This window comes from Schistocerca americana, chromosome 5, assembly GCF_021461395.2.
Source record: "Schistocerca americana isolate TAMUIC-IGC-003095 chromosome 5, iqSchAmer2.1, whole genome shotgun sequence".
NCBI classification, from domain to species: domain Eukaryota; kingdom Metazoa; phylum Arthropoda; class Insecta; order Orthoptera; family Acrididae; genus Schistocerca; species Schistocerca americana.
In genome coordinates, this window is record NC_060123.1 from 243,857,780 (window position 1) to 243,869,710 (window position 11,931).

Genomic DNA, 11,931 nt, shown 5'->3' on the forward strand with positions numbered 1-11,931 from the left:
GTAAAACGTGGACGATAAATAGTTTAGACAAGAAGAGAATAGAAGCTTTCGAAATGTGGTGCTACAGAAGAATGCTGAAGATTAGATGGGTAGATCACATAACTAATGAGGAGGTATTGAATAGAACTGGAGAGAGGAGAAATTTGTGGCACAACTTGCCTAGAAGGGATCGGTTGGTACGGCATATTCTGAGGCATCAAGGGATCACAAATCTAGTATTGGAGGGCAGCGTGGAGGGTAAAAATCGTAGAGGGAGACCAAGAGGTGAGTAAATTAAGCAGATTCAGAAGGATGTAGGGTTGCAGTAGGTACTGAGAGATAAAGAAGCTTGCACAGGATAGAGTAGCATGGAGAGCTGCATCAAACCAGTCTTTGGACTGAAGACCACCACAACAACAACAATGTTCCTTAGATGCGTTCCTTTTGCTAGCACATAGAAGTCATATTCCAATTAAAACTACTCATTCGACACTTATTTTTGTGGACTGTGTGTCGAATAGTGAAAGGAATTACGAATTATTCCAATGGAAGTCAAATTCATTATCGTTGAATTATATTTTGATGCTTACCCCACGCACATACAACTGATTTCAAGACAAAATTACAACATATTCTGGTACCTGTTAGGCATGCTTTAATGAATCAAATTCCCTACGTACCATAACTGTTGTCCCAACAAGGAAAATGCCTATAATGCACCTGCCACACAGTTTGATAATTCACCTCGAACACTGTTCAAATTTTGTTCCAATGCAGACAGTAAAGAGTATCTGGCATGAATTATTAAACTGTGTTGCAGACACAATACAGATGCTGTCCTTGATGAAATTACGGTTACGGACTTATGGCACTTGATTCATGAAGCATGTCTAACGGATAAGACAATTTTGTCTTGAAATCAATTACATATACAGGAGATAAACATCCAAATAAAATTTAAAAAAATATAGTTGTACAGAAATTGACTTTCACTGGAATAAATTTCTAACATTTGCCACATAGCAATACAGTGTTGCTGTATCAGCTGTCAGCTGCATCTGTGTTAAAGAGTCTACAGTGCCAACTCAAGCAGAACACAGTTTGGCAAAACCAAAGATTGCGGTACCACACATCAGGTTTAAGCCATTATGTCATCAAGACACTGGACACTACTACTGCAAGCTTACACAGTATGGCGACTAACATGAATCTTTACACGCGTGTTTAGGCAAAAATAATACAAAACATATTTAATAGCAGAAATACTAACAGGACAGCTGCAGGAATTGGTGGTCTCGGCGAGAACGAACTAAGTACACAACAATCCTAGAAATGATAACATACCAAAACAAATACTAACACAAAAATCAAACGAACAAACTCCTACCCCCCCCCCCCCCCCCCACACACACACACACAAAATATTTGTAAACTACGGTAGTATTAGAAATTTCCCAAGGCTTATACATCTAAAATGGAATCCACGATACAACAAATCCACAAACAGCTCCAAAACCTGGTACTGGAAATTCACTTGACCTGTATAGCTGAAACAATGTCTGCAGTACCACAAAATTGAAACTCACTCACATAACTAACATCAGAAACCCAATCGCGCCAACACAGTTTTTACAAACTTCTTGATACCTACCAACCACAATCCAACACGATTACCAACAAATAACACCCCAACCCAAAAATTCCTAAATAATTGTATCCATGCTATTTCCATATATAAGAAACACACAATTATGCACATAAAGACGCATGCCATACATACTAAAATAAAAACTCTGGAACATAAAAAGATACTTACCACCTAGTCAGCTGACATGCAAATCTAGCACTCCAGCAATAGCGAACTTCTGTCACCAATAGACTCTCTCAAATGGCCTGCCTAGGCTTCTCAGTCCAGGAACCCCTCTGGATAGATTGTCATACATTGACCCACCAAAAACACCACATTTATTGGTACCACATCTAACTTCACGCCTTCTCCACAAACACTTCACATTCTCAGCAATTAAACTGAGTAATTGAATGAATTTAATCATGGTCAACATGTCATCCCACCATTGTGGCAAGCAGGGATCTACTCGTGAATTTCGTTATCATATTCGTAAATAAAAAACGGAACACAAAATTAAATCTCAAACCAAACACCACTCCGCACTGATAATTCAAATCCCATCCATACACACATCAAAATAACTCATTAACAAACCACAAACTTTCAATGTTATTCTCAAAAACAGCAGTCATGGAGTTCAATGAATCGGTAACATCAATCAATTCAAAAACATCAACACTTCACACTAGAAAGTGCCATCACATACTTCAAGACGCCCTCTGCAAAAACTATATATCTCAAATATGTCATGCCACATGATGTCACTCAATACAACAGCCATGTCACGGGTCAAAGCAGACAGAGGGTACCACAACCTTCAGTTGACTCCACAGTTTCAACCACTACAACTGCAGCACTAACCAAACATTGCAAGTGAACTGATTTAGTTGTGGCGCATTGGTTGCAGCAGACACCTCACATTACGAGTTCTGGCTGCAGGACTAAGTTCCATGCCATGAAGTGTCAACTAACAAGTAATTTTAATCAGAGTGTAGTTCGGGCCTACTGAAGTGGAGACCTGCCAAAAGTGTATGGAATGGCATGAGATCAGACACACGCATGGGGAAGATTTCATATCAACGGCAGTAACCCTCTCCTGCAGCAGCAGGTATGCAAGGAAGACAAGATTTATGTAACATGATCACCCCTGTGGATTCTATCTTTCATAGCACCTGTATTGCGACAAAGGCATATTTAACCTGATAGTGAGCTTACAATGAAACCTTGGAATGGATTAATACACTGTATTAAAATTAGTGCCCGTGACATTAAAAACTGGGACAAAAAATTTATATAAACTTAGAGTTGGCAAGGTGACAGCCAGGGTGATAAGAAATTGATGTTCTCACACTGCAAGAAGCAACAGAGATTGTAAAACAAAAAACTGATCCATGACACTCCATGCTGCGTGGAAGGTATGAGTAAATGCATCCGCGAAAGAATCACTGAGTGATAGATAAGCACATAAACAGCTATAGTGTATTTATTGATCAATGATTCCACTACAGCCTACTGTGAGTAGTTGCCTTAAGAACTCTATTTTTGCCCGTTTCCATGGGACTATGTTAGCCTTAGCCACTTTCATGGCACCAGTAACACGAATTCACAGTAAGCTATCACGGCAATTAAAAATTAAAACATAAAAAGCATTTGCAACAGCACACACAAACAAATAGCATGTTACAGTAAAATGCTCTAAATTATTACAAGTAACTTCTACAAGGAAGCATTTGTACTTGTGTGAAAACTTGAGAAATATCACTCAATTTTTCCAGTTCTTCTGTTTGCAGATAGAGCACATCTCAATGTACAAAGATCAAGGAAATATTAAGCAAGCACGAATCTCTTTCTGCCTAGAGTTCAATGAGTGGATGTTGTGTTTTTTTGTTGCTTGTATCCCACTCAGAATTATTCATTATTGCATTAATATTCTATTTGGTGAATGATACAGAGCTTTTGAAGTAAGTTTGTGACCAATGAGCTGCTAATGATGTAACTATAGAACTGTTTCGGTCAAGAGACTCATCACTTGCTGTCAAATCAAAGTACAGAGTCACTGATGAATGCTCGTATAATACTTTAAATCAGAAATGAGGAGTGTAAAGGCATATCTCACAAGAAACTAGAGCCATTCATCCATGGCGTTCCCTAGATCTCACCACAATACAGTCATAGAATTTCAACTGCCATCTCTTGATTACAGCTTGCCCTCTTAGGTAGACCTCTCTTCCTAGTACAATATATTTTAATTCGGATGTTATCCGTTTCCTATCACTGCTTTTGTCCAATGGTACCCTTGTCTGTTTTAAAAGGAAACTTAAATTTCTACAAGAATATGTTTAAATCTCATCATAGCATTCTTCCCATAATTTCTCTCTTAAAATTGATTTTATGATACTGTGCTATGACTTTTTTTTCCTATGATTGAAACCAGGTCAATATTTAACAATTGTGACTAGATAAACCATTACTTATCACTGTTAAACCAAATTGACACAAGGTAGATGGGTACAAAATCATGTTGCCAACGGCTGCCACATGGTGTCCTTCAATCCACATACAAAATTTTACTATGGCAGATGATCAAAAGCAGCACATCAGCAATTCTGTGTGTCCTCTATCTGCACTATCTACCAAAATCATCAACACTGAAGCCTTCACCAACAATGATTCTCCAGCTAAATCTGTACAACCTCAAGGTTTTTAATTTGTCTCTATAGCCGTGTCAGCATAATGTGATCCCTGCAAGCTGCAGAGGACTGAGCATGGCAACCTAGCACACCTACCTCACCCCATAACGTTATACAATTTTATATACGTCTCTACAGCAATGCTTCAGTGTTGTCACAGTTCTGCAAATGGCAACTGTTTTCACCTACAGCTTTTAGTGCTTTGCAGTTGAAAGCTGGCAACAGTGCTGACAGCTGTCAGGGATCTTCTAACACAGTCTCGACTATAGCTGCTTTATGCAGATGAAAATTCTTCCTGCTGGGGGCCTGTAAACTTTCACTATCACAAACTTGTGTTTTTCCTGGTACACTCACACATGCAGGTTTACAACTTTCATATCAATTATAAGAAGAAGTGTGTTGCAGTTCCAAGTTGCATCATGCAGCAATAAGTATTCTGAATTAGAAGCACTCAGGCACAGTACACACAGCATTTTACATGGCTAGCCCTTTGCATCTTACACACACCTAAGAGCAATTGGGAGGGAGAGCACTACTGTCTCCACGGAAAATGGAACAGTTCACAGTGCCATGTGAATGGAAGATTTTCAGCTCTTTTACTAGACAGCAGTGTGCCAGTCTGGTTCAAGATAGGGATAATGCAATATCAGTGCATCTGATTGTAACCTGATCATGTCTGATGCACAGGGGTATTCCACCTGTAAGGTTATACAGGCACTGAAGTTACCCCAAACCACTGTGTGAAGGGCATACTGCGAGTGCACCAAGCATAGCGGGAAAAACTTACTCCATCAGAATCAACTGCCGTGGACAACAAGTTGACGAGATGGGTCATTGTCTATTATCGCAGACTGTAATGGTCCAGTCTTGAGCAGACCTATACATTTGTTTATCTACAGCAGTCCACAGCTGACCTGTACCTTCAGCAAGTCAAAGCACCACTCCCAAGATGTCAGAATTGAAGAAAACTCCGTACACATGAAGGCGTCTGCGTGATCCCCTGTCACCCGACCTCTTATCACATTGAACAAATACAGAACACCAAGGACTAAGATTTGTGCACGTAAGAGCTTAATCTTCGACCATTCTCAATCAGTGGCTGATGACTGAGCAGTTATGAATCATGACACCATGCAATAACACACAGTTACCATCAGAGAAAGGGTGCAGAGGGGTGCTATACACTTCCAGGTATTACAGTCTCAATAAAGTTCGTTTGAGTGCGTATTAAATTCCATCGAAGATACTGTGCTATAATATTTTCAGCCGGTGCCATATTTATATTAATCCTGGTACAAAGTTCATTTACACAATTACTTTATAATTACAGCAAAATCCTATACACATACATTTCCAGACAGAGCTATCACCAGCTGCAGTGATTGCAATATCACTATTTCAATTACATCTTTGAAGATAACTAACCGAGTGGCGGTCATTCAGTCACAGATATTGCATATATGTGATCATACTGGGAAACTTTTTGTGAAATGTAACACATTAAGCCTGAGTCAGTATAAGTTGATATCTGATGGTTGCAAAGGGCTGGGCACGGCAGGACTGTGGGCCCATCTCAATCAATCACATAACATGACTTAATAACTGTCTCTATGGCAATGCTTCGGTGTTGCCATAGCTCTGTAGACAGTTACTGTTTGCAGCTGCAGGTGAGCCAGTGGCGTTTCAGAGTCGAGAGCTGGCAACAGCACTACAAGCTGTCAGGGATTAACTAACATCGTCCTGAATATAGAATAGAAAATTCAATTCAACAATTTACAAATGATGTTATAGATACTGCTGATGTTGTTGTTGTTGTGTTCTTCAGTCCTGAGACTGGTTTGATGCAGCTCTCCATGCTACCCTATCCTGTGCAAGCTGCTTCATCTGCCAGTACTTACTGCAACCCACATCCCTCTGAATCTGCTTAGTGTATTCATCTCTTGGTCTACCTCTACAATTTTTACCCTCCACGCTGCCCTCCAATGCTAAATTTGTGATCCCCTGATGCCTCAGAGCATTCATACCAACTGAACCCTTCTTCTAGTCAAGTTGTGCCACAAACTCCTCTTCTCCCCAATTCTATTCAATACCTCCTCATTAGTTATGTGATCTACCCATCTAATCTTCAGCATTCTTCTGTAGCACCACATTTCGAAAGCTTCTATCCTCTGAATACTGCTGAATGTAGCACTATCACAAACACGGAAAGACGAGAAAGAATAACCAAACTTTCTGTATTCATAATATAATTACAGCACCCATATCCTAAGAACTATGATACCTTGACACAAACTGAAAATAAACCTTTAGATTTCAAACAACTGAAGTGATGGATTCATCAAGGAACACGAATTTCTACAGACATTTGTAGCAGCTCTGTTTTACTAGAACATTTATTATGTATAAACAGAAAAATCATTTCACTGCAGCAAGTCCGTAGCATGTATCCAATCGCTAATGTGTACTATCTTTCTCTTAATATGAAACAATATTATACACCAACATTTTACAAACAATTAAATCTAGAAAGATTTGAGAATTAACAAATCAGATAAGTCTCAAATTTTTCACAGTGCTAGCAAAAAAATCTCCAAACTTCCTCTTTTGAGGGAAGTGTAGAAAATTAAGGCCTGATGAAACTTACCTATAGCTCTTGCCAGATCCTGTTTGACCATAGGCAAATAAACATGCATTATATCCATTCAGCACCTTATCTAATAGTGGTTGAGCCATAATGCTGAACACAGTTTCTTGATCTGCATATTCTGGATGTGATGAGTCACTTGACCAGAAACAGTGATCATAAAAAAATCTGTGTAGAATTCCAGTATCACACGTTACTTTCACTTCGTTACCAACAACATTTACAACACTAGTTACAGATGGGACACTTTTTTCTCTGTAACTCAATGGCCTCACTCTGATACCTACAGTAAGATTGCTAGTTTCTTCACCTAGCAGGTCCTGAAAGTCTCCACAATGAAACCTCTGGCTAGGTGTACCCAGATTCACATTGCTGTAGCACTCGGGTGTGTCTGTGCAGGACTGCGGAATTTCATCCCTGTTCAATATATTGATTGGAGTTGCTCCAGAATACTCTACATTCTTCACATTTCTTGTGCTTGGTGGCGTCTCACATGATAATCTCAGAATTCTCTTGCAGGGTAAAGGATATGAGTGTGAAACAGGGGTATTACCCAGTGAATCACATCTATTGCTTCTCTGTGGTTTTTCTGTCCCAGGAGTTTGTTTTAGGTGACCAGAGATCATTTTACTGTCAGTTTCCTCATGAGACAATTTCTGTTTTCCTTGTGGTTGAATTTGTTTCTGTAGAGCGTGATTGGGTGTCTGAGGGCGGGACCGAAACGTTGTTCTCTGTTTAATGCCAGAATCCTGGCCATTACCTTCCTCTTTAAGTTTTCCTGGCGTGCCACGCCCAGTCATGCCATAACTTTTCTTAAAATGTTTTTCATCGGTTAGTCTGAAAAAGAAACGTCCATTTGCAATGAAAAAAGCAAAAACACTGCCGAAATCTCCTATGGACAGTCAACAAAACTTACTTGTTCATATCGCTCATCAAGTTTTTTAATGTGCGATACTTCTTCTTCAAATATTAATCCAACAAACTGGGTACAAGCATTCAATGGGCTGTCTGCCGCAGAAGTTAATAAGTAAATGACACAGCTTTTCAGGCTTCATTCGGAAGTGGGGTGACACTATACATCAAGAATCCGACGTCAGGTCACTGAACGAATTCTGGTATCACAACACCTAAAAACTATAACATTTCTACATAAGTTTTATCATATCTGCGATGTAAGCTCTTACACAATTTAGAGGAAGACTATTCTCACAGTTACTAGAGAAATAGCACTTTCAGAACCAGACTTACATGCCAATGAAGTATTTTTATGGATATAAGCAATGACAGTCATAATTATCTACTCTACATCTTCTGCCGTTACACAGATTAACACTTCTTGCCTTGTAAATTACTATCACTTGGATAAAAATTGTATTTCATAAAGTTAACAGAATACATTTTCAAACGTTTCCGCCATATGACATCTGTTTGAATTTATCGTAACCGAAACTTCAATAGCTATCTTTGATCTCTACCGCCAAAATTGAAAAGTCAAAGTTTGAATAACATTCTACCACACCCGACGGGTCATATGAATAAAAAGAATATATTTTATACTCGAAATTTCGGAGAACACTCCCAGGTTCGCATGAATAAAGCTAGTCGGAGAATATACTCCACCCGAGAATGTTCTCAGCATGAATAAAAGGGTGACCCAAGTTGCTCAAAACAAATAACATCTCTGATTTCGTATGAATAAAACTAGAGGAGCTTCTCACGACATTCTCAGAACATTCTCCGTTTTTTTTGAAGTGAGGTCTAAAGCATACTTCAAGCTGAGTAAGTTTTGCAGGGATTAATTTTTCCCAGCTATTTGGTAGTAATGGCAGAATTTATGTGTCTTGGAAGGCAAAAATTGATATACGTGTCCCGAAGAAATACTGAAGACAGAAACTGTAGAAGTTTATACGGGTTTAACAATTAAAAAAAATTATTTGCCTGGCGAAATACCTATCAGGAAATCTCGAAAGGAGAGGTGGCAATCTTGCAAACGAGATGAAAATAAAAATTTTTTGTTGTTATTTACCAGACTCAAGTTTTTAGACTGATTTACGAAAATTCTTGGGTATACACCAAAAAATTGTGTCATGGACATTTCCTGATGTTCTTCATCATGACATCTCATACCATAAATCTTATATTTTCTTATGTTAGAAATAAGTAGGCGGATCATCATCTTCTTTCGGTACCTATCCGGTTCGAATGTTGGCTATGATGATGGGTATTCTTTTCTTGTTAGTAGCAACACAAAATACTTCTGTTGAAGGCATATTGAACCAGCTTCAGAGGTTGCCAAACCCAGACATTCGTTTTCTTCCAGGACCTATTTACTGTTGATTTTCCTGCAATTACGTTTGTAGCAAACCATATCTATTTGTTTATTACACACACAGCGATCTGTTTCTGGGAACGAACCACAAAGGCGACAGCTTATGAACTTGACTCTCGAACAGACCATTAGCTCGTCTTAGGAAACGTTGACGGAGTTCCGGTTTGAATATGATGAACATGTCCTAAGATTTTGCTCTCATAACGTGTTCACCTAAATCCAATAACGAAAAATTTTCCTTCGTGTCGAAAATTCAGTAACACCGAAAGAAAATACATTTTCGTAAACTGTCCGTAATCGCCTTAATAATTTGTTGCCGCACGTAAAAGTAGAATCGAAACTTAGTGCAACTCTTCAAGAACACACTGATGCCAGTTCCATATTTGTACACTGAACAGTTTGCCTGCTTGAGCGAGTGAAATGAAATGTAACATTACGCGTGCGTTCTCCGCAGGACACGGCAGACGGCACACACTGAGTACTAGAGCTGTGTCAACACGAGTTAACAAACCGGGTTATCTCGGGCTGAGAAGGTTTAAAGTCAACCCGTGAGAGAGTGTTATATCTCGAGTTGTGTTCACGCGTTGCGTGATGGCCTCCGCTATCAACGAGGCGATTCGAATTACATATTTTGTTCGGTTGTCTATCAGTCGTTTATAAATATTTTTAAGAGAATAAACATCAGATGCTTTTCATTTATTGTAGTGTTGTTCCACCAACAACCAACGGAAAACTCTGTTAACATTCCTTTTTTTTTAAGAGTTTAAAACCGATTTCAATCTGTAAAAGTACATCTGCAGTTAACAGTACTCATGATTAAAATTCAGCGTGGGTCATGCCATTCACATCTCATAAAAACTTCTGTATTCTATAAAAAGAGTTACATGAGTATTTGTCTTACTTTTACACGTATCTGTGGTTGTATGACATGCTGATGATACAACTCGATGCTGTAATAAACAAGAAACGAGTTTTAAACTCTTAAAGAAAAGCAGATGATGCTATTTATTTTAATAAAACTATGGAAATCAAGAGATGTGCAAGAGGCTATGATGGAACTAATGCGGGAATAAAAATGTCATTTATATCGCGCAACAGGCCGCAATTTTGAGCGTTTTGGTTTGAAAGCTATGATTTGCCACATACAGACCAGGCACATCATGGAAAATTTTGAGTGCAAAAGTATCTATGAGAAGCAATGACTAACGGAAAACTATAATCCATTCAACCTTGTGCCGAGGATACAATAAATGCTGAGAGTCTCATCAGCCTCTCCACAAAGTTAAAAAAAAAAAAAAGAACGAGTTACTGAGCTGAATAGAGAGATCTCCACCTCTGGTACGATCCAAAAGACCGAGCGACCTTTTCATCAGCAGCATGGGGATCACAAATAACACCTGACTTGACCTTTGTTACAAGGAGACCAACAGGAGACGTGCTCCAAGCGGAAAGAAGGTTTTGCCGAAGTTCACTAGAAGCCAACACTGACCTCTGATCGTCGAAGTGGAAGTGTCAGTTTCTGTCATACAAAGCCCTCCAATGCCACGATGGAATCTAAAACAGGTTGTCTGGGAAACATTTCGGACTCTCACAGAGAGAACAGAGAACTGTATTCCTCCACTACCAAAGAATATGAGCGGTTCACTACTCTGATAAATAAACCTGCACTGACAAGTATTCCACGCAGTGTAAAGAAAGAATATACTCTGTGCTGGACGAGAGAGTGTGAATCATTATTGGAAGAATACCAGGAGACGGAAAACTATGAGGTTGCGGAACAACTAGCTCAAACAGTGAACGAAGAACGCAGGTGTGATGGAGTGAAACGATGGAGAGCATGAATTTCACCCATTCTAGGCGCAAGAGCTGGAGTCTGCTAAGAAGATTAGGAGGAGTTACAACCCTACACAGACCACAGACGACAATGACACCACACAGATCGCGTTGCACATAAAACAAACCTGGAAAATCCATCTAAGAACATCTGAAAAGAAAGACTTCGATCATATGACAAAAAAGGTAGTGAAGAACAAGCAGGAGAACATAGATCTGATAAAGATGTAGAGTTTCAATAACGCACTGACAGGAGTGAAGGCCGGCAAAGGAGCAGGAGTAGATGGAATCCTATCAGAATTACTTAAAAATCTAGGACCAGAAGGAAGAGACTGGCTAGCAAAACTATTCTCTGAGTGCATCAAGCAGAATAAAATATCTACTATATGGACAGAAGCCAAGGCAGTCGCTGTCCTGAAACCAGGGCAGATTGGGGAAAACCCCAAACATTTTAGACCAATTTCTCTCTTATTCACTGTGTATAAATTATTTTAAAGAATTCTGATGACCAGACTCTCCCCACATATAGAACCCTCCCTACCAAGGGAGCAAGTAGGTTTTAGGACTAAAAGAAGTTGTTCTGATCAAGTCCTTGTTCTCACAATCTCATAATCTTTATCGAAAAGGACTATCAGGATAAGAAGAAAACTCTCGTTGTCCTGTTGGATCCAACCTCAGTGTATGATACAGTGTGGACGGATGACCTACTTTATAAACTGATAGAAAAAAACTCAGAGCAGCCAGATCTATAAACTTATGAAGAACACTTTAATTGTAAGAAAAATTAGAGTAGCTCTTAATGGCAAAACCAGCAGATGCTTAGCAC

The 11,931-nt window shown here is 39.2% G+C and overlaps 1 protein-coding gene across 1 annotated transcript in view; it reads right to left on the reverse strand.

The window, feature by feature from the left end:
- LOC124616718 (kinesin-like protein KIF14) overlaps nt 1–8,407 on the reverse strand; it is a 250,548-nt gene extending 242,141 nt beyond the window's left edge. The window contains exons 1-3 of the mRNA XM_047145078.1: nt 8,192–8,407; nt 7,860–8,077; nt 6,944–7,780 (exon numbers count right to left, since the gene is read on the reverse strand). Of these exons, the coding sequence (XP_047001034.1) occupies nt 6,944–7,780; nt 7,860–7,876 (854 nt within the window). The 5' untranslated portion in view covers nt 7,877–8,077; nt 8,192–8,407. The remainder of the gene's footprint in view (nt 1–6,943; nt 7,781–7,859; nt 8,078–8,191) is intronic.
- Nucleotides 8,408–11,931: the final 3,524 nt, after the last annotated feature.